Source organism: Lacerta agilis, chromosome 7, assembly GCF_009819535.1.
Source record: "Lacerta agilis isolate rLacAgi1 chromosome 7, rLacAgi1.pri, whole genome shotgun sequence".
In the NCBI taxonomy this organism is placed as follows: Eukaryota; Metazoa; Chordata; class Lepidosauria; order Squamata; family Lacertidae; genus Lacerta; species Lacerta agilis.
The window spans coordinates 54,599,476-54,623,644 of record NC_046318.1 but is presented as its reverse complement, the minus strand read 5'-3'; the positions used below and the strand labels follow the sequence as shown (position 1 = coordinate 54,623,644).

Here is a 24,169-nt window from a genome sequence, read left to right as displayed (position 1 = left end):
GAATTGCAACCCCCGTGCACGCATATGTGGCGCTGCGGGTTGCGAACGCTGTGCATTGCGAACATGCCTCCCGCATGGCTCACATTCACAACCTGAGTGTCCACTGTATATTTTCTTGGTTTTAGACACCGATACCAGCTTGTATGTAGTGCTGTGATTTTAAAATATTGTTTAAAAAATATTCCTGAATCTTGCATAAAAGGTGTAGACTAGTTTTAGCTCTTGCCCCTCTGCTTAAGATATTGAAACACCAGTAGCTCTTTAACATAGGTGGAGAGAGAGAAGTGTACACCTGTGCAGTGATTTAGCCCACTACCTTGGTTGCATCAAGCATGCATATAATAAAGCAGATTGTGCTTTAATTGTTGTAACCCACCCTGGGACCTTAGGGTGAAAGCAGGGTGAGGAGGAGAAATCGCAGAATCATAGAATTGTAGAGTTGGAAGGAACACTGATGGTCCATTTATGCAGTGGGTGCAAGTTAGAGGAGGGGGATGTTCAGTTGTGAGCGTGGAATAGCAGCATTGGGTACAACCCTATGCTTCAACTGTATGGATGACACATCTTATAATTTAATAATATATCTTGTTGAACGAAATAAAATGGTTTCAAAATCAGACCTTCATGGCAGATAATTTGTATGTTAAGCATTCTTTATGTAAGTGTGTGGTTTGTCTAGAAATGGATTCAAAGAATAGGAATGTTAGAAAAAGTAGTATTTTATGTTTTATGTTGCTTATTCTAAATCTGGATTTTCACTTTAAAATAATAGTTGTGTGATGGAAAATTGTTTTTCTAAATTAAATCTTAAGTTCTGGTAGAGAGGATGTGTTACAGATTTGCAAATGAGAGAAATGTCACTTTAATTTGTGAAGAACACATAAGAACACAAACAGGACAACTGAACTCTTACCTCTTCAGAGATGACCTGATGCATATCTGAAGCCAGATTCTCCCCCCCCCCCCATTTGCTATAAGCCTTACTGAGGATGGTAAAAAGATCTACCCAAGTGAGTGCTTGACAGTAAATAGTGCTAATTAAATACAGGGCCTGACAATGACACTGATTCTTGGATGAAGGCCAGTAGATTTGTCTTGGTTTTCAGAAAATTTAATTTTCTAGCTTTGTTTATCTACCAGCTTGTTAAAAGATCTAAGGACACTTCAGTGTGATGCTGCTGCTGCTGACTTTGCTGTTTTAAGCTTCTGCTGGAAACAGCTTTTGCATTGTTATTTTCTCAATTTCTGATGCTGAGACTGTGAGTGCTTATGTAACTGAAATGGCACTACCCCCACACAAAAGGCACATCCTTACAGACTTGGGCATGTAAAGTACAGTAAATTGGGGGGGGGGTGGACTTCTAGGAGTGATGAGTATGCTCAGTAGCTATGCAATGCTGACTGACAGTTGGGTTGGCAGATAAAAAAGGGGAGGTGGAATGGAATCAAGTGTACTTCATCTGGCAACATTTTGTTATAGGTCCCACTTGTTTTTTATTCTAGTAGTAAAAATATATGCATATACTTACTCACTTGGTGTTGTGTTAAAATGATTGTTGTAGTTCAGATTTGTAAGTATTTGATGATTCGTAAGTATTGATGCTCTGGTTTCTCCCAATTGCAGTCAGAAGGTTACAACTAGCGAGCAAGTGAAATGGTATGTTCAAACAAGAATGTCTCTTGCAGTTTTTTTGTATATCTTTAAATATGCATTTTGACCTTTTTATTTCTATTACCGAGACTTGGTATGTACCCCTGCTGTTTCTGCAAGGCTGGAATCCCAATTTGGTGGAATTTGGTGGCAGTGTGCAGAACTGCAGTTTTGAGCTGCTGATAATGGTTACTTCCACACTAGCAATGTGTGAAAGGTAGCAGCCAAGCCACAGAGGCATACAAAGCAGTTATTGCTATGATTTTTCACATGTAGTTGCATCAAAACTTGGCTCTTCTTCTTGTACTAGTAGTAGCATGAGCTTCAGCTTCTTTACATTCAGAAAATATTAGAAAGTTTTTATTACAGTATATATTCACAATGCAGAAAGAGTTAGTAGATCTCTTGAAATAATTGATAAAAAAGTCAGAACCACTAAAGGATTGCTAATGGGGGATTCACGGAGATCAGTTCCATAGCAAAGCTGAGAAAGGATGTCAAAGCCCTACATGCAGTTGTAGCATCTTTGGCAGAGAGGTTCAGTTATTTAGAGGTGTAATTTTTTTTACCAGCACACCACACTATGTGTGTATGTTCATTGGGGGGTGGAGGGCAGAAGGGTCCTGTTGCTGCTGCAGTTTTGTGAACACTCCTTCTGCCAACAGTGTGATGTTGTTGCTCCTCAAGTACGCTTACTTAGAAGGAAGTGCACGCAAACGCCGCCTTAATCCCCAAAGAGCTTTACTTGCTATGTCCCTGTAGAATGAATTAAATGCTTTCAGTTTCAGGCAATGTGCTACTCTTCCTTTTCAAGTAAATTTATGTAACAGGCACAGCAGTACACTATTTGAATCCCAAAGAGTCATGCCACATTGCAGCAGAGAAGGATCAGCAAAGCAAAAACTTCTGTATTGCTTCTCCTTTCTTTCAAGTAAATTGCAAGCTTATTTTATGAAGGGTGACAGATTTGGGGCTAGGAATAACTTCGACTATGGCTGTCCCAAATAATTCCCCACCCAAATCTCCAGTTGGGCTACATAAGGCAAATAAGCACTTTGCTACCATTTGTGGTTAGTGGTTGGTAAGCAACCAGTATCATTGTAGCTTCAGCACTAATTCACATGTTGAAAAGATTTTTCCCCCAAAACAAATCTCGTTGTGTTGTTGGCATTGCATACGAAAAGACAGTGTAAGCAATATGAGAGAGTTGAATCAAGTATTGCTGCAAAAAGTTGCTACTTACACCTTTTCTAAGGCATTGGATATCATATAACAGTTCTTGAGATTTTTTTTATTACTGAACTGAAAATAAAACTGAGCGGACTGGTGTGTAGCTTAATAAATGCTAGCTTGTGGCCTGGTTTGCATGCAGTGCTATGCTGAACTATGACACAGCACAAATAGGCCAATGTGCAGGCTCCTAGAGAGCAGGTGGTGGCCACACTAAAATCCATGCACGCAAGTTACTACAGAGTGAACTTCTAACATCTTTGGAACTTGTGGAATAAACTCTCACAGTCACAGACCAAAGTGATCTACTATGTGTATAAAGAATTAGGTGGTCTCTCAAGTAACCTGGTTCTTAGCTGCATAGGGCCTTCTCTGTTAGCACCAACATCTTGAACTTGGCCCAGTAGCAGATTGGCAGCCAGTGCAAATCCTGTAAGCAGGGTGCTTTATGCAGGTGGCAGTTTGCCATAGTATAAGTCACAGGGTGTTTAGTTGTAAATTTTGTGGTTATTCGCTCCGTGTATACTCCGCTGTTAAAATTTGTGTTCTGGGTTATTTCCATTGCATCAATATAGCTGTAATAGTGAAGAGAATGTGACCTATTGTTGAAGATAAACATTTCCTGCCCCTGCCCCAAGAAAGGGGGGAAATGGAGAGTGTACTTAAAACCTTTCATTGGGCCCCTTCCCCCCTATTTTTTTTTAAGTATTAAGCTTCCTGTTTGCAGTACTGAACAGATGGACGTCTAAAATGCAGCGTCAGGAAACTTATTTTTTTAGTGTTTGCAGCATTCCTAACAGAATAGCTCACTTTGCATGTGCTGAATTTATAGAGAAGCAATAGAGGCCATTTATTAGCTTTTGCTTATTGTTGGGAAGGAGACGAGTAAGCAGCTCCACATGGCTGGCATTTTAGAGAATGGAAGAGTGGAACTTCTTGAAGTTATATTTGTGGTAATGCAAATGTGTGGTGCTGTCTGCTTCCAAGGACTATGAGGATGATCAGTGCAGCCATTTTGCAGAATCTTCTGACTTGTCCTGCTTAACAGACAAAAATTGTTCATATTTAGCATGATTTGGGTTTTACTAATCTTTCTGCCTCAAGAACCATAGGTGTAGATAGAAGGACCAGTTAATAGTGGATAGGTTTTGGATTGCATACTGGCACAGGGAAGGTGCTTCAGGGGATAATAGAAACGAACAAGGGATCATGAGGAAATAGTGACACAACTGTGGAATCTGACAGGTATTTATGGTTATATTATAATATGAAGGCAGAAGGATCTGTATCCCAGAGACACTTGGGACATAGGTCATTGCTGCTGTTTTTCATCGTTTCTGAAGTTTGCAACTTTTGGGTTACCCTGGTTCCTTAATTATATATGGACCATTTGGCTGCAGTGGTGTCTGTGGAGTTAGTTATACAATCTAGGCAGTGCTGTCATTCTTTTAGGGATTTTTATCCTGTCTTTTGAATTCTCTCCCCACACCCCCTGGAGCTTCACAAATGCACAAAAACAAAATACAGTTAATAAAACGGAACAACAACGTATTTTTTAAAGAGTTGAATAAAACCAGCATAAAACTTATTCTGTCATGGATTAAAAATTAATTACAATTTTATGGGAGATTAAAAAGGAAGATTAAAAAGGGTTTTGTCTGGCACTGAAGAGGTAACAAAGTAGGCACCAGGTGAACATTGCTGGGGAGAGCATCACAGCATGCGTGTTGGACTGCTTAGTATTTTAGCCTTTGTAGCAGCAGCAAGACGTATACATGTTAACTCAGTGAAGTTGAGTTTATTTAAAGAAAACAACCAAGCCTCTTGACTGGAGCTTGCTGCTCTCACGACCTCTGGCTATTCTGTTGATGACTCATCTGAAACTTCAGGGTGGTTCCTCTTCCCTTTAAAACCTCGCGAGAACACCATCCTCTTCCACCTCCTCTGCGATGACAAATTCCCTTTCTCTTGCACCCCACCCCTCCTGCGTTTTCCTCTGAGGTAAGAGGAGCCGGTAAAGGCACTGACAAACTGCTTTCAGAGAGATTTGGACTAGCCCTGTACTGAGTGCTTCCCTCAGTCTTATCTCCTGCTGTATCCATGACAGCCTGCTCCCCCAGCTCTTGGCTGCCATCCCAGTCAGACAGCTGCAGCTGCTGGCTACTCGGCTGTTACCTGACATCCTTGCTGTTTTCATTTTTCTACATAGTGATATAACTCTGTACATTGTGATATAGAAAATTACATTCTGATTGCAGTATTGTGAATATATAGTACAGTCATACCTCATGTTGCAAACGCTGTGGGTTACGTGTTTTCGGGTTGCGCTCTGTGCCGAATCCAGAAGTACCATAATGGGTTACTTCTGGGTTTCAGCGCATGCGCAGAAGCGCTAAATCGCTTGTTCTTGTTCAAACACAAGTTTATCTCAGTTTACTGCCTTGTAACCACACATTGAAGTCGTAAGTTAAACTAAGTGTAAGGAGGAGTAATGCCTTAAAAAAAACAGTAAAAACAGTTTGTTTTGTGTTTTCACTTGTTAAAATTCACCCTTGCCTCATTAGATACTTGGCTAACACATAAATCAGCTACTGTTGTAAATTCTTATGATTCCTGCTTCATTGTAGTTTCATCATGGATTGTAGTTTACAAGATAAGTCCATTGCTTAGAGTGGCTCTGTTCTGTGTATAAACTGCCTTTCAATATCACCTAGAGTGTTTAGTCCTCAGAAAATGAAGTGGCATGCTGATTCTTAACTCTGAATTAGTGCAGCTGTAAAAAAGAAAATGAAATCTGTTTTGTCACAAGTCTTGTAAAAGAGAACTTATTTAGCAACTGTTAAAGATGGAGGTGCTTTTTGCATACCAGTTTAGGTTCTTGGGACTAGAATGTTACTGTGTCTGGTTTTGTGCTTTTTAAAAATAAGCTTAAAATATCCACCACCATCATCATGGTTTTCTCTGTATTGACAGTATTTCAAACTGTTTCAATATTTTCAAACACAAAAAATATAGGCTGCAGTCCTATGTACTTTTCTGGAAGTAGTCCCACTGAATTTAGAGGAGCTTCCTTATGAGTAGTTAGGCGTATGATAGTGTTTTATAGTGGACATTTTATTCCACAAATATTCTTTACTATCTGTTTCTTTGGTTTGGTGAATACTAACCACCTTCTAGGGGTTTGTGTGTTGAATTGCATTTTTTATTGTAATCATACTGTTCAATTGAATCCCCCCAAAAAACACTAGTAAAATGAAATATTTCAGTGTGATCAATAGGCCTGAAGCTGTTTTTGAAAACTAAACATTTAAATCCTGATAAAGGTGCACAATTACTACAGAATTTTTTTAAAAAAATAAAGCTGGTAAGTGATCATACTGATCAACAGTTAGAACTGTTGGATGAGAGTTATTATTGTAGCCTTCAGTACCTGTGTGCACTAGAATGCTCTGATGAGCCTCATGTCCTAGATGCTGACACTAGTGGGAATATACTTTCAAATATCTGGGCCAATGCCTCTTGCTGTGTCTGATGGTAGACAGGGGAACCTGTACAGAGGCCTCCATCCCTTCCTTCTTCTCCGGTCAGTCAGTGAAAGCTGCTAAGTGTCTCTGGTGCCGAGTTGCCTATTGTCAGTCTCTCCCAATAATTGGAGACTGGTACAAATGAGAATATAAGAGCACACATCAGTCTATACATTGAATAATACTGAGGCATCTTATCCTTAATTTCTTTGTTTATTGCACTAAAATTCTTCCAAGTAAACTTAACTCATAAATTGCTATAACTATTCTGCTTAATAAACATGGGAATCCCAAAACAGTAATTCAATGACTCCTAAGTAAATGTGCTTTAGATTTAGTCAGACTTCCTCAAACTCGGCCCTCCAGATGTTTTTGGCCTACAACTCCCATGATCCCCAGCTAACAGAACCAGTGGTCAGGGATGATGGGAATTGTAGTCTCAAAACATCTGGAGGGCCGAGTTTGAGGAAGCCTGGATTTAGTCTTATATTCTGATTTAATACAGCAACTCAGTTAAGAAGGATGTAAAAATACCCCTTGAAATACACATTAATCAAAATGTCTAGAATCAGTAGCCAACCAGTTTGACTTTCCTTTTGCCAGTCTTGTATAGTAGTTCTTAATAACTCCCATAATTTTGTATGACTTGGGGAGGAATCCTGTATCCACTTACCTGGAAGTAAGTCCCACTGAACTCAGTAAGGCTTACTTCTGAGTAGATAGGTATAGGATCACACTGTATTTTATAGACTTAAAGGAGAGGTCTGTTATAAAATGATGAAATGAAAACATCAGAAATAAATTGCAAGCAATGTATTCCTTCTAGGTTATAAAACAATAAAGTTGTTTTGTAATTGTCCAGGGTTATTTCAAGGAAAGTAATAATTTATGAGAGTTAGGTTCCTGTTTGGGGTATGATTACAGATGTAATAGGAAACAGAACTATGGTATTTACTTCTTATTCGTAATACTATGGATGCATTGATACATAAGGACTGCAACAATGTATCTGTGTGAACACTTAGCGTATTTTAAATTATTTCAAGTTTCATAGTTAAACACAAAACAACTTATTTCTCCTTTCACTGTGCTTTCTTTCATCCAAAATATGCTGAATGCTTTCCAAAAGCAAATTTTGGAGTTGTGGCATAGTTATGCTAGCCTTTTTTTAAGGACAGTAATATAAAAGTCTTAACATGTCTAGTTCTGTGCAAGAATAAAACTTTTTGTCTTATTCTAGATTATCAACTTTTAAAGTATATAGTTTGATTACAGGGCAGGATTCATAGCCTCAGCACAATCATTGTTGTTATATTGTTTTCTACCACACATTGCTATGCCTTGACAGCTAACGGCTGTTGTGAAAACTGGATTCTGTGCCAGACACCTTTTAATCATACTTAATGAGAGTGACATCTTGGTATTTGTAGCATATAGGCCTTTTCATAACTTCTGCAGAAAAATGCTTGGTCCTTGTTTTTTATTTTATTTATTGAGGCCAGTAAAATGTTTTGTTCAAACTTGAATAGGTATGTAGACTTGTTTTGATGCAAATCATGTCTGCATTTTTTAAATATCAGGCTCCTCCCTCAACTATCAACAACAGTTATTCCATCAATCTATAGGAGGGGGACAGAGATGGGAGTGCAGGGCCTTTTCATTAGCTCTGCCGAAAGAGCAGCAGCTTTTGGCTTCTCATCTCCCTGAAATCTTTCCATTCCAGCTGATTGCTACATGAACTCTGAAGCTAATAAAAAGTACCCAAGTTCTCCATTTTCATCCCCCCCAATCCCTTTTCCTTTTTGTTCCCTGTATTTTATATTGTAAGGATCGTTTGATTGACATTTGTGTTCTGGGAGCCTTTTTTGGCCAAAGAGTAGGATAAAAATGTTTTAAATAAATCAGATATTAATAGTAATAATAATAATAATTTGTATCCGACCCATCTGACTGGGTTCCCCCAGCCACTCTAATATACATTAGTGAGAGATTGTGCACAACATAAAAATACAAAATGAGAACACAACATACATAATAAAACAATAACAAATCAATAACAACACCACCTCCCAATACAGAATGTTCAATCAACCAAAAGCCTTGTTATAGAGAAACGTTTTCACTTGCACCTAAAGGTGTATAATGAAGGTGCCAGGTGAGCCTCTCTGGGGAGAGCATTCCACAAATGGGGAGCCACTGCAGGAAAGGCCCTTCTGTTGCTGCCCTCCAGCCCTCTCAGTGAGACATATGGAGAGGGGCCTCAGATGCTGAAAGCAGGTTCCGGATTGGTTCAGATACCAATCCGGAGTTCTAGGCAGTTACCTGCTATAATGTGGTTCCATTGTTTCTTTGTGGTAAGTTCAGATGAAATGTAGTGAGCGTAGCCATTTAGCTAGTAATGAGTAAGACTCTACTTTTTAATGCTCAGATATACTTGTTTTTTTATGACCCCCCCAAAGCTAACCATTTCCTAATGATTCTAATCTAATAATTGATGCTTTCCCCAGAGCTCATTGTTAGATAGTTAAGACTGAAAATGTGGATTCATAGTTATTCCATCCTGATTTGTTATTGGTCTGCAAAATGGTATGTTAATTATTGGAACTCCAGCTCTGTTCTAGCCCTGGAGTGTATTGGGGACAGGCTTCAGTGGAAGCAAATGTGGTTTTGAATACTGCTGCCTTCTTCTAAAAAGAATAAGAATCTCTCAGTCTAACAAAATGTGTTCTTTCATAACAGAATGAAAGCTCAAAGTTTTATCTAGAAGCTGTGTTTTTGAAACATATGTTGAAACCGGCCTGTCTCTTGGGTTAAAGTACATATGAAAACTATACTACAGTATATACACATTTGATCATAGCAACAGAAAGTCTGCTTAAATTAAAAATCTAAGATGTCCAGGCTCAGACTTTGGCCAGCTCTCAGAGCTGGATAGCAGCTGGTTTGCCTTTCCGTTCTTGCAGGAATGTAGCAAATGTTGTGGGCTGAAAGGAGGAAGGATAACAAATTTAGTGCCATAGGTCAAAATCAGCTTCTTTAAATAGTACCTGCCCTGGTGAGCAGTGGTGGGAAGGGGATCTATGTGGATGATGAAGGTGTACTGTGTTTGACAATCCATAAGTAGGATTTCTGCGGATGGATATTTTATCTGCTTCTGTATTTAAGATTAATATGAGTCACAACGATAGTTCTGTAAAAAGATGCAACTGGCAATGAAAAGGAAAAAGAGGCATCTTTGCCTACACAACTACTATATTTAACCAGTGCTAGTATATTCATTTTTGACAATTCCTTTGCACAATATATTGCATTGATGTACTGTACAATATATTACCGGTACATTTACACTTGATTTTAAAACTGCTTTTTTAAAGATAGTACTGTTTTAACAGCCAGTCATACTTCATCCATCTTCCTAGTTGTTCCTCAGACTTCAAGCCCTGCTAGAATTTGTGAAACCAGTTTTGCTATTCCTGGTCTTGTACACTACATTAGAGGTGTCAAGCATTGACTGTAGGGCTGTCAATGCTGTCAGGTGCAGTAATTTAATTACCAGCTGCAACAACAGTGGTAGGTCTGACTGTTCAAGAAACTAGCTTCCATAAGATGTTACATCGTTTTCTAAAGTGGTTGGCCTGGTCTAGCTTAACACAACTTTAACACCTGTTAAGTTTAAATGTATGAGTGCTGTGTGTGTTAAACAGTTTCCTTAAGCAGTAGAAAATTAATCATGGAGTTTGAACTAAATTGGTTTCTCCCTATAAGGAATTAAAGCATTTTTCCTGATCATTAGTTGGTGGGTTGTGTGTTTTTTTAATCACCCCATTTCCAGGTATTACTGTACATATAAAGAACTTCTGGAGATGCAAGCCTTGATGTGTATTCTAACAACAAGGGAGTTATGTAAGCATCCTGAACATAGTTTCTCTTATTTTATCTCAAGTCTTTATCAGGGTAGGATTTGAGAATACAATGTGTCCTAGTACAGGTGCAATGCTCTACTTTGGAGGGATCACCATAAGCCTTAACAGAGCCCTGATTCTGCCCTACCTCTCTGCTTCCAGCATGCATGTGGGTAACACAACATGCAATTATTATGGAATAGGTATCCCCATCTCATAACTCCATGATACACAGACCTCTAATTCCCATGGCTACTCTGCTATGCTGCCTGCACACAGGCACATATTGGAGAAGGGGAGAAATGGGTTTGCTAAGTCCTATGGCAAGGATAGCCAACATGGTGCCCTCCATAATTTGTTGGACTCTACTTTCCATGATCCCTAACCATTTGCCATGCTGGTTGGGGCTGATGTGGGTTGAACTCCAACATTACATGGATGGCATTACCGTATATTGGCTATCCCTAAAGTCTGGAGATTGCTTTGCCTATGGTCACTGCCCATGTTTGAAAGATCATGTCCAAATAAGGGGGGGCCAAGGAAACCTCAAATATTACTAATCCCATATTTATTAGTTCTGATCCCACTCCCACTCACTGGTCTTTCTGAAGTAAAGGGGATATATTCATGCATGCAGAAATTTTGGTATTAAATTTGATGTTTATAGATGGAGCTCCTAAAAATTGTATGAATTCTGTAAGGACTTGTTGAGGTGTCAGTTTAACACTGTAAACACTTAATTAACCAAGTTCTGTTCCTTCATTGTATACCTGAATTTAGCCAGTTGAAACCATTATATAAGCTTTTGCTCTTTACTTCATTTCCTTGCAATTGATGAATTTTGATGCAGCCTCATCATGCATTATTACTGTGTGTTCATTTTCAGTGGGGACGTGTGGGGGTATTCTGATGTTAGTCATATTTGGAATGAGTGGAGGTAGTGCAGATGCAGTAGAGCTTGTGATGTTCCTGTGATCTTTATTTGAGTATGAAGTTGAAAGACAAGTTTCCAGTGCATTGTGATAGGAACTGCTGCCTGTGAGAGCTTTGGAGCCGCCTTAGAGCAGGCTTTGGCCTGTCCCTGTACTGTGAATTGAGATAAGCTAAAAATGGAGGCGCACACTCATCTTGATTCCTATGCAGGCAACATTTAGCAAGTTATTTTGCAAAAATGGCTTGCTTTGCTGCTGTCTGCTTAATCTTGTTTCAGTATGTGTTGCAGATTTTCACTTGCAGGTTTTGCCGGTGAGAATATCAATCAGCTGTAAGCATTCAGAATGGTAAGTTTAGCTTTGTGGCAGAGTTTTTTTTTTAATATTAGCAGGATGGATTGATTTAAATCTAGCTGATTTTAAATTATTTTGATTGCCAAGAAAAGTAATGCTTACAGTTTCAGTCTTCTGTGCAATTACCTGACAGTAAGCCTCACTGAAAACAGTTGGACTTGTTTCTGACTAACCATGGACAGTATGCTCTGAAGTGGTACACACTTTGAAAGTTCTGCATTCAGGAACACAATTTCCCTACCTGTTGTTTTCAAGATAATTTTCCAAATACACATCCAATTTAGTTGCAAGATTTAATTCTGTCCCCAAATAGAAGAAAAAGCACAGCTGTAGGTGATGTCCAACTTTAGTAATATTCAGAGTGAATTTATTGAAATCAGTGGATTTAAGTTACTTGAGTCCACTGATGTTCATTTTGTCTTTTCTGAATATGACTTAATGGTGGATATCACCCAATATTTTTGCTAATTGCATATACAGGTACATGTAATTCCTGTGAGGCTTTATTGTGGCCCTTGTACAGTGGTAATTGTTTAATAAACTTCCCCACTTTCCCAATGTAAGTTCAATTAATGACCTTTGATCTGCATTGCTTGTAGCTCTCAAAACTGGAATTATTTCGTTTGCTCTTATTAATCATTAATGAAACCCTTTACAGCTCTTGAAAAGCTCTGAGAGTTTACATTAGTTTTTAAGAGCTAAAGCCTCTCTCTTACTAATTAGCTTCCTAAGCCATTTAGAAGATTCATTTTACACTCTATTCAAAGCAGTTTCGTAGTTTGTTTAGCTTTTAGCAAAGGTCCTATATAGTTTGCAAGAAAGTCAGATGTTTCTGTTTCTCCTTCCTCTATATAATTCTCATTCAGCTGTTATGAAACTGAAAAATGCACACTCATCAGAAGCAAAGTGCATGTGAAAATATAATCATTTTTAGTGTCCACATGTTTCCATCCTCCAGTTTGTTGCAATCCCCCCCCCAATACCATTAGGACAAGCAGTCAGTAGATTTTGGGTACTCAGTGGTCAATTTTGTATGTCAGATTGAACTCTAGTTTAGAAGAAACAGTGGTTTGTGAACAAGCAGTGTCTGGTTCATGCTGCTTAAATGTTTCCACTTTCGTTCATGCTGGTTAAAGGCATCCATTTTCTGCTCCTGCTGCAGCTATAAGGTAAAGGGACCCCTGACCATTAGGTCCTGTCGTGTCCGACTCTGGGGTTGTGGCGCTCATCTCGCGTTACTGGCCGAGGGAGCCGGCGTACAGCTTCCGGGTCATGTGGCCAGCATGACTAAGCCGCTTTTGGTGAACCAGAGCAGCGCACGGAAACACTGTGTACCCTCCCACTGGAGCGGTACCTATTTATCTACTTGCACTTTGATATGCTTTCAAACTGCTAGGTGGACAGGAGCTGGGACCGAGCAACGGGAGCTCACCCCGTCGTGGGGATTCGAACCGCCGACCTTCTGATCAGCAAGCCCTAGGCTCTGTGGTTTAACCCACAGCGCCACCCACAGCTGCAGCTATACTTTGCATGAAACATGCCAAAGCATGGCTTGCCATGCTTCTGAACCCGGTCTTGTGGTTCCCTTCTTCCCAACAAACTATGAGTGGTAAGCCAAGGTAAAACATTAGCTTTGTGATAGGCTAAAAGCTTGCCTGTTGTCTTTTTCCATGGAGTTTTCTTGGCAGGGATACTGGAGTGGCTTGCCAGTTCCTTCTCCAGGTGGATCACTCTCCACTATGACCTGTCCATCTTGGGTGGCCCTGCATGGCATAGCTCATAGTTTCTCTGAGTTATTCAAGCCCCTTCGCCTCGACAAGGCAGTGATCCATGACCAAACTGCAGTAGGCAGTGAAAGACAGGCGTGCCTGGCGTGCTCTGGTCCATGGGGTCACGAAGAGTCGGACACGACTGAACGACTGAACAACAACAACAACAAAAGCTTGCCAGAATAATTTTAAAAGTCTTAACTAACTGGTGGAAAACATCCAAAGAGTGAGCCACCCATGCTTCATGGGGTGCAGTGTTGCATAATACTGAGGAATCCACTCAGAATGCCTTCTCTTGTTCCAAGCTACTATGCTTCCACCATCAGTGGGACACAGAAAGGGCCTCTTCACTTGATCTTCATGAGTGAGCAAGTTGTTACGGGATGTGGTGATCTTGGATCCCAGCTATTTAGGATTTTAAAGGTAATCATAAACACTAAATTGTGCCTGGAGACAGTTTGGCAACCAGTGCCAAGACAGAATAGGTGTCATATTGCCTATGAGTGAGAACTTACTAATATCCTTGCTATTGCATTCTGGATCAACTGAAGACTTGTGCTCTTTAACTATATCTAACCTCCTTACGAGATTAACTGCTGCACTATCCTAAACTGGGCAAAAGCACTCCTGGCCACCAATTGAATAACCAAACTGCCAGGTATCCAATCCAACATAGTCTGAATCCCTATTTGATTCCTGAGCAGGAGCACCTTTGCTTTCTTTTAATTAAGCTTCAGTTTATTAGCTGTCATCATCAAGCCCATTCTTGCCTCCAGGAACTGATTGAAAACATCAACAGCTTCCCTGGTATTGGATAAAAAGAAGAAATGAGCTGCATGTATAATGAAAGATACTCCAAATCCCTGGATGATCTCTCCCAGAAGTACCATGTAGATGTTAAACAATATGGGGGACATCATTGACCCCTGAGGAGCACCACACATCAATGACCAAGGTGTTGAAAAGAGGCTCCTGAGGAAGGCCTGCAACCATCATAAGAGAGTCCCACTTTCCACTGATATAAGTATTTTTAAAATAAAAGATGCTTGCTCCAGTCTTCCACAGGTGTAGCATCTATGTATGAAGGATTAATTATAGGGCATAGTTGCCCTGTTCTCTCCACCCCCTTTGCATTAACAGTGAGTCTGCAAGCAATATACCAGGCCTTTGCAGGAAGGCCTGTTTGTGCCTCCAGTGTATCTACATCACATTAGAACTTGACAGAATGTGGAGACTGTGTTGTGGTTGTTTTTTTGTTTGTTTTTTAGTAAGACATTTTTGGGAACAGTTTATTAAAGCAACCAAGAGGAAATAAACTGAACACTTCTGGAAATAAAGTGATGCGAGACAAGCCAGCAGTTTGCTTCCCTGCCCTTCAGGAACACCCCCTTCAGACAAATGTTTTTTCTTCCATTCTCTTAAAAAAAAAATTTGCATGGTTTTAATTAACAAAACAAGATTACATGATAAGATTACAAACTTCCAGCCATTAATCAAATCATTTTCAAAAACAAAAATAAATGTGGTTACTTACAAACGTATTTGGTTGTTTGTGTTTTGATTTCACTATTTTGCATATAATACAATCATTACAATAAATAAGTAAATAACAAATAACAAAAGGAAAATAATAATAATATTGATAATATTCTATTTGTTCTTCGCCACTTTACCTCTACTTCCTCCACACTGACTTCCTGTCAACTCCCTTTGCATCAACTTATGTTAACTTGAATGTTTACAACACAATAAAATATCTTGTACCTACTATCCAGTACATTCTAGGTAAAGTTATACCTTCACTTTCTTTTCACCTACTTATTCCCATTACCGTTATTCCTCAAAAGCTGGCATGGAGACAAAGCTTTTGTTGTGTTTTAACACATATCTCCTGTAGACATCCCATTTTCCAATGAATTTTTGCTTTTAATTTCCTCTTATATTATTTGTAAGAAAAGCCATTTCGGCGAATTCTTGTATTTTACATTGCCAATCTAAGATTTTTGGCACATCCTTGTCTTTCCATCCTTTTGCCACTACTATTCGAGCCACTGCCAATGCATATAAGAATACTTCTCTTATTTTATTTGGTATTTCTTTAACAACCATACTCAATAGAAACGTCTCAGGTCTTTTGGTGAAAGAGATCCCCATCATCTTTTTCAATTCATCATATATAACATATATATTTTGTTCCTTTCCTTAGCCCCTGCCTCAAGGACTAAACCAAGAGGCTGGAGAAAGAGGGAACCAAAAGTAGTTTCAGACAGATAAAAAGGCACAAACATTTTAAGGATAAACTGGAAGAGGTTCTCGGGAGAAGCTAGAGGTGATCTTCAGCTGCTCAGAAACATCCGCACCAACTCTTCATAGTTAATGCAGCCATTGCTGTCTTCATGGCTGGCCACAAGCATCTCTACTTCTTCCTCGGTCATCTTCTCCCCTAGGGTGACAAGCACATGGCGTATCTCTGCTCCCATGACTGTCCCGTTGCCCTCCTTGTCGAAGACCCTCAGCCCCTCCATATAATCCTCGAAGCAGCCTTGATCCTTGTTCTTGGCAATGGTCTGCATCATGGGCAGGAACTGCCCAAAGCTCAGTGTCTTTGCATTCATTTCATCGCTCTTGGGGTTCCCCAGAACTTTCATGACTTCTGCATTGGTAGGATTCTGACCCAGGGCTCTCATGGCATCGCCACACTGGCTGTACAGGATCTTGCCATCTCCAGTTCTGTCAAAGTGCTGGAAAGCCTCCTTGAACTCAGCGGTCTGATCTTCCGAGAAGTTGCACATGATTCCGGCTGCTCGCAGTTCCATCTACTACCATCATACACCCAGTGCAGGGTGCATTTTTCAAACCAACCAATACACTCTGGGTTGTGGAGGAGCAGAATGGGAATTGCAAGGTGAAAATTCTAATCAAGAAGTTCAAACAGGTGTGTGTGTGAAGTCAAGAGTACTACTTGAAAGGAGGCAGAAGTAGGAATGAGTGTGGAAAGAAAGAAAGAAAATGCAAGGTTCGGCTCCCCCCCCCCTTGCAGTTCTGTAGTTGGCTAGCCATGTAAACTGGTGGTCAGGATGTGTAAGTTGGCTGCCATAAGATGGTTTGACAGTGCATTTGCACAAAGCTTGCACAATTAGTTCAGACCTCTAATTTGTAATCTACATTTGCTGGATAAAAGAGCATGCAAATGTTCCAAGTATAGCCCCTGGAATCTTTAGGCAAAAGGCTCACTGATAATAGTGCTGGGGATGACTACGACTTGAGATCTTGGGAAACCCCTGTCAGGATTAGATTGATTGGTTAATTTCATTGTTAATTACAAGCATTTGTGAATCATGCTTCAACTCAAATGCAAGAGATGTGCAACAAAATTCTAAAACAAAATATTTTGTGGTTCTGTATGTCTCCACACGGGACGCGGGTGGTGTTGTGGGTTAAACCACAGAGCCTAGGGCTTGCTGATCAGAAGGTCGGCGGTTCGAATACCCGCGATGGGGTGAGCTCCCGTTGCTTGGTCCCAGCTCCTGCCCACCTAGCAGTTTGAAATCATGTCAAAAGTGCAAGTAGATAAATAGGTACCGCTCCAATGGGAAGGTAAACGGTGTTTCTGTGCGCTGCTCTGGTTTGCCAGAAGCGGCTTAGTTATGCTGGCCACATGACCTGGAAGCTGTACGCCAGCTCCCTCTGCCAGTAACACGAGATGAGCGCCACAACCCCAGAGTTGGACACGACAGGACCTAATGGTCAGGGGTCCCGTTACCTTTACCTTTATGTCTCCACACACATCTGTTTACTGTTTAATTCTTGAGGCTTATACCTGTGTGTTGCTACTGTACTGCCAACATTCCCTGGAATAATAACATTGTAGAATTGGAAGCAACTCTGAGCATCATCTTGTCCAGGAGTCAGCAACCTTTTTCAGCCGTGGGCCGTCCACCGTCCCTCAGACCATGTGGTGCGCCTGAAATTTTTTTTTTTGGGGGGGGAAACAAATTCCTATGCCCCACAAATAACTCAGAGATGCATTTTAAATAAAAGCACACATTCTACTCATGTAAAAACACCAGGCAGGCCCCACAAATAACCCAGAGATGCATTTTAAATAAAAGGACACATTCTTTTTATGTAAAAACACACTGATTCCTGGACCGTCCACGGGCTGGATTAAGAAGGCAATTGGGCCGGATCTGGTACCCGGGCCTTAGGTTGCCTACCCCTGATCTAGTCCAACCTCCTGCAATACAGGAATGTGCAGCTGCCCCAAATCGGTATCGAACCTGCAACCTTGGTGTTACCAGCACTACCATTGGAGCTTGCAGCCCTTGGCTTCTGCAAATCGATTGCCGCTGCCATCAATAGAGAGGTGCTCCTTCTGCACCAGCATTTCTTTGATACATGGAATGTAGTTATCAAATTATAGCCAAGAAATAAAGCTGTACTGTACTTGGGGTTTATAAAGAGTCATGTGTACTGCCAAAGTCTTCTGTTCATGCCTTCTTTTGTTTTCTTTATAAGGATATTCAAGAAACAGAATGAGTGGGAACTTGTGGCAGTCTTCATTGTCATGTTTACCCCTTCGGACCTTCCCACTAATGCAAATGACACTCATTGGAAACAGTATCTTATAAAGTTACTGATAAGCCACTTGCACTGCATTTTTGTTGTATGTTTTGGGGGATACACTCCAAAATGAATTACATTCTCAGGACTTTGAAGACTTGCTCAGCAGAAAAAAAACAAGTGAATGCTCCTTTAAAAAAAAATTTAAATTTGGATTGCTTGAAAGAGAACATGGGGCTTCTTAAAATTCAGCCCAATTTTAATTTTTTAAAAAGAATGATTAGGTACAAAATTTCTAGGATTGCCCATACTTTTCCTTGTCTGAATTTACATATGTAATGATACTCATGAGCTGACTCAGTTGCTTGAAGATGCCCTTTCACCATATAGACAGGTGAAACTCGAAAAATTAGAATATTGTGGAAAGGTTCATTTCTTTCAGTAATTCGACTTAAAAGGTGAAACTAATATATGAGATAGACTCATGGCATGCAAAGTGAGATATGTCAAGCCTTTATTTGTTATACTTGTGATGATTATGGCATACAGCTGATGAGAACCCCAAATTAACAATTTCAACTTTGGGGTTTTCATCAGATGCATGCCATAATCATCACAATTATAACAAGCAAAGGCTTGACATATCTCACTTTCCATGTCATGAGTCTATCTCATATATTAAACTCCAGTAGCTAATGAAAACAATTGCTTACCTAAATGGACTTTTCCACGATATTCTAATTTTTCGAGTTTCACCTGTAGAAGCAAGCAGCTGGCAAAGTCCTTTTTCTCTACTCATTTTATCTTTTAAGTTAACTGCTAATTTTAAATACAGTGAAATATAAATTGCTCTGAAAATGGGGTGCTTATGTTCTTTGAGCCTTAATGTTGAAGAATTTGGTCTTTGAAGCATTAGGGGGAGAGTAAGCTTAGTGAAGGGATCCACAGTCCACTTCAGAACTGGAGATGTCCTGCTAACCCTACTGGGAGTGATACATTAAACTATATGTCCTTCTGCACAGGTTCTTTAGTGTTAGGTCAGTAGTTGCTTACATAGACCCAATGTTGTTGTTGTTTTTATTGTTATTATTATTTCTTGTCTTGTATTTCTGCTTGTACAAACTAGGATGGATTCCGATGACCATCAGTTTTTCACATGATGAACCTGGTTGACTGAAATTTGAATCATGAGTTTAGTAACTGAGGCTGCTTGTTAAGTTTCTCTCACGGAGGGAAATTTTGTATGTCCTAAACTGCAACCCTAACCATGTCTGTTAAAAAGTAAATCCCATTGAATTCAACGTGACTTACTCCTCAATAAGTGAAGTCAAGATTGCAGCCTTAGTTTCTATATTAGTTTTGAATTTTGTCTTATTTGGGCAGAGCTTAAGGCAGCATAGGGACGCGGGTGGCACTGTGGGTTAAACCACAGAGCCTAGGGCTTGCTGGTCAGAAGGTCAGCGGTTCGAATCCCTGCAACGTGGTGAGCTCCCATTGCTCGGTCCCTGCTCCTGCCAACCTAGCAGTTCGAAAGCATGCAAGAGTGCAAGTAGATAAATAGGTACCACTCCAGCGGGAAGGTAAATGGCGTTTCCGTGCGCTGCTCTGGTTCACCAGAAGCGGCTTAGTCATGCTGGCCACATGACACGGAAGCTGTACGCCAGCTACCTTGGCCAGTAACGCGAGATGAGCACCGCAACCCCAGAGTTGGCCACGACTGGACCTAATGGTCAGGGGTCCCTTTACCTTTTTACCTAAGGCAGCATACAATGGTGTTCCACTTCATTTTCAGAACAGGTAGGTTAGGCAAAGAGTTCTCATCCCAAAGCCCTCCTGTTAGGTTTATGGCTGAGTGGGCTTTTGAGCACCACGGCTTTTTCTAGGATAAGAAATTATTATTGGTGTGTTCTTATTACATTCAGCAATTTTAGCTGCAATCAGCATGTGTTTTGTGTGTTTTGTGGCTGAATTTATGTACATAAACCGAGCATAAGATATCATACGTACTATTCTCAGCAATTCCTGCCTGTAGTGTGGTGAGACATGATTGTGCTGGCTATATGGCTGTGGCTTACTGCCAAATATGAGGGAGTTCATCCAGGATTATGGCGCTGCACAGAATGCCTTTTGCCTACTCATGAGGCTGCTTTGGCAAATAACTGCACACTCAAAAAAAAATATCAGCCCCAAAATACCCCTCTGTGTTTGGGTTTCCTCCATTTCTCTGAGCTAAAGCAATACTATCTAAGCAGAAATGGAGTGCTCCTGTTTTGGTTACAACTTGGGCAAAATACTCTTTTGACAGCTGCCTCATATACCTCTGAGGAATCTGATAGTCAAGCTTTAGCCTGAGGGTGGCACTTCTCCCAAAGCAAGGCTCAGTGACTATTGAAATTGGTCAAAATCCAATTTATACATACTTAGTGATGTGAAAAGATTCATTAATTGTCTCTGTCTGAGTCAGAAAGGATAAGTGTGTTCATAGCTTTCTGGCTCACCATGATGAATTTTTTTTGTTGGTTTTTTTTTAAAGCTATTTAATGTGCTTTATTTATTTGCAGCATTTATACCTCCTGCACTTTAAGTAAAAAGGCTGTCAGAGTAGCTTACAGAAAATCAGTCCTAAGACTGTCCCTGCTCTCAGACTCACAATCTAATAAGATAGGACATACTAGAAAAAAGGGATGGGAGAGAGGAGAGAAAAGCAAGCTCAAGCACAATTTCTTAAAGTTTCATTTATTACAGTTCCATACAATGTCTTTGGTGGTTGTGGGTGTCTTGCCCTTGACAAAGAGCAGCCTGTCCCCTGAAGTAGCTCCTACCCCACTCAGCACATCAGATCCAGGACCAGAGCAGATGACAAACTCCAGGCTGGGAGGACAAGGCAACTCCTGTCATATAGTCCTTTCTTCAGACAGCTGACTTGATGGAAATTAGAATAATCACATTAGGTAGCTTACTCTAAAACTTGTGCATTAAGGTATAATTTATCCCTCTAGGGTATACTTACCTGTCCCCCAGGAAAAACCTTGTGGTTTTTGGCCAGTGTTTCAGAATGTGTTGTGTTCTCATTTTGTATTTTTATGTTGTGAACCACCCTATGATCTTTGGGTGAAGGGTGGTATACAGATTTTATCAACAACATATAGTGGTTTTCAATCAGTGTCTACCTCATAATTTATATTTGTGTTGTGGTGCCTATTGAATTTGGTGATATATTTCAGTAATGGGGAACCCCTGGCCTTCTGGATGCTGTTTAGCTCCAGCTAAAATCATCCTTCACCATTGGCCATGCTTGCAGGAGCTTCTGCAGCAGTGAGTCCATCAACACCTCAAGAGCCAAATGTTCCCCCTATTTACTAAATCAATGAAGATAGTACCTTTTGAACTAGGGATACAACATCAAAGTTAGTTGGAAGTGAGTGTTCCAGTTTGCGAATGTTTGGAACCCGAACGTCCGACGGGGCTTCCATGGCTTCCGATTGGCTGCAGGAGCTTCCAATCTGGACAGGGATAGCCAAACCTCTGTGGCCCATGCTCTGGTAACCTCTAAGTTGGATTACTACAAAGTGTTATGCATGGAGCTGCCTCTGAAGACAGTTTGGAAACTTCAGCTGGTGCAAAATTTGATGGCTAAGTTGCTCACCAGAACATGATGGTTTGAGCATATAAAACCGATCCTGGCACGACTACACAGGCTGTCAATTAATTTATGGGCCTAGTTCAAAGTGCTGGTGCTGATCTATAAAGGCTTACACTAATCAGGACATTAATACCTTAAGAACTGCCTCTGCCGTACGAACTGACCTGGACCCTGTGCTTATCATCCAAGGCCCTTCGCCATGTTAATAATAATAATAATAATAATAATAATAATAATAATAATAATATAAATTTGTATACAGGTAGGTAGCCGTGTTGGTCTGCCGTAGTCAAAATAATAATAATAAAAAATCCTTCCAGTAGCTTCCAAACAGAAGTACAGTGGTACCCCGCTAGACGAATGCCTCGCTAGACGAAAAACTCGCTAGACGAAAGGCATTCGCTAGCGGAAGGCTGTCTCGCAAGACGAATTTTTCAATGGGCTTGCCTCGCAAGACGAAAAAATTTCCGATTTTTTTTTTTCTTTTTTTCGTCAAACCGCTATTCTCTCGTTGGTGCTTCGCAAGACGAAAAATTCGCTATACGACAGCACTCGCAGAACGAATTATTTTCGTCTAGCGAGGCACCACTGTACTTCAGTTTCAGTGTATCTGAAGAAGTGTGCATGCACACGAAAGCTCACACCAAGAACAAACTTAGTTGGTCTCTAAGGTGCTACTGGAAGGAATTTTTAGTGTAAGAATAGTTTCTAACAGGAATCTATATGTTAATTCCTGCCCAGTGTACCAAGAAAGAATGGAGCATTTTCTGTACGTATGTCTATTCTGGAAATGTAATAATAAGACAAGAGGGAAATAGAATCTTGAACTTTTTTCTTCCAATTTATTTTCATTTATATTCATGCTCAGGTGATACGGATTGTGAATATGGTTCAGATTTTATGACCTAGGATTTATTTATGTTGCATCCCTGTTGTCTAATTGCAAAATGGCCTTGCGTCCTAGTTTCAGGGTAGTGGCTCTAGCCTATAATTGTTGCTGTTTGCTGCTTTGGGTGGGGTGAGAGAAATGTTGTTATACTGAATCTTGTTGGACAGCATTCTCTGGTTCCAGAGAAAAGGACTCCTTAGTCTTTTTCTTCAACTTGCATTTCTCCTTAGAGTTGTATCCCCTCCCACAGCGTTCCAGTTCTGAGTAATAATTTGGCCTGAATTCTGTTACAACCTGGATTACAAGGGGAGCTGGCTATTCAAATATCAGTGCAGCATTATCAACTGAGCAAATTCCACCTATTTGAATTATTCATTAGCTTGATCAAATCATCTTTTTACATGGTGGCTCCCCCCCCCCCCCAGTTGACTGCTTAACACTGTTTTCTATAATTCTTAAATCATTTGTCTTTTTTAAGATTTTGATTGTGCCTAGTTTTGATTCTGCACAACCATGTTCTGGAACTGAAAGTGATGAGCAATTTTCCAGGCCAATGTACCTTGCACTACAGCTTCATTTCTCTTCTTTCTTCATAGATTTCCTAACCCCAGGAAAAGAGGGAGAGAGAGAGAGAGAGAGAGGTCATGCAGATCTGTGTTTGCTTTTGACTTGAATATTTTTATTTTTCTCTCATAAGTGTAGTAGTTTAATATTCATGCTTTTTCCTCCAAAAACTAAAACAAGTGGCACACAATTTATTCCCAGAGGTGAGTTTAAACCTGTTTGTTACCTTTTTGTTCTATAGTAAATATCTTCAAAGTTGGATCTAAATTTGAACTAGGTCAGGAAGATGACGACTGCTTTTTTGCTTATACAAAGTCTGGTCTCCTGAAATGTTTTTCTGTTCTTAGGCAAACAAAACTGGTGCACAAGTTCTCTTGCTTCAAAATTTATGTGAAAGTATAGAGAGCAAAGTGAGGAGTACTGGGTTGGTTCAGGAATATAATGGAATCATGAAGTTATTGTGAAAAGTGTCATTGTGGAATTGTTTTTAGATTCAGTTGTAGTTTGAAGCAAGCAAAAATAACTTCACTATTTTAGATTTCATTTTCAATGAAATATTTATAGTAAATGTTTATCTGGGTCAAGCATCAGCTTTTTGATGTGAAATGTGACATCACCAGAAATGCAGCTTGCTCTCTTATTAATACTTTCAGTGCTTCCTGACCAGTGAGTTTTCCTGTCAAGCTGCAATGCAATTCTTGTTAGCTGTTCAGTTTTTTTTTTAGTACTGTTGGGTATGTGGATATGCAGATCACATTTCCTGTCAACTGTTTTTCCTTTGAGAAGTGTTTTGTTTAACCTTTCCCTAGTGGCAAAAATACCATTTGTGCTCTATCATGTTGCTGGTTACATGTTCCATACACTCTACATCTTGAATGGGACAATAAAACACGTACTTGCTCAATGCTATACTTTGTGGTTTAAAACAAAACTGAAAATGCTTCTAGCATGATTACCCACACGTTGTCCTTTAATCTAGTAACCTCTAAAGATACTAAAGTTAATTTGAGATAATATAAATCAATGGCTTCTTCAACTTCAACTTGGTGTTGACGTAGGCATTGGTTTTTTTCCCCTAGCGGTTGATTGTACGATTCCATTTGTCGTTCTCTGAAAAAATAGGCTTCATGCTAAGGTGCTGCTGCTAA

At 40.0% G+C, this 24,169-nt stretch overlaps 2 protein-coding genes across 13 annotated transcripts in view; one reads left to right on the top strand and one right to left on the bottom strand.

Annotated features, from left to right (window-relative positions):
* Window positions 1–24,169, top strand: part of NCOA2 (nuclear receptor coactivator 2) — a 131,107-nt gene that overhangs the window by 17,997 nt on the left and 88,941 nt on the right. The window contains exon 1 of one of the 12 annotated variants that reach the window (XM_033155368.1): window positions 23,133–23,224. The exons of the other annotated variants lie outside the window; for them this stretch is intronic. The gene's annotated coding sequence lies outside the window, so the exon portion shown is untranslated. Of the gene's footprint in view, window positions 1–23,132; window positions 23,225–24,169 lie in introns of those variants that run through there. 12 annotated transcript variants of the gene reach the window in all.
* Window positions 15,636–16,171, bottom strand: LOC117050059 (myosin light polypeptide 6-like). The gene has a single exon (XM_033155377.1). The coding sequence runs from the start codon at window positions 16,152–16,154 to the stop codon at window positions 15,699–15,701; it is 456 nt and encodes a 151-aa protein (XP_033011268.1). The 5' UTR covers window positions 16,155–16,171; the 3' UTR covers window positions 15,636–15,698.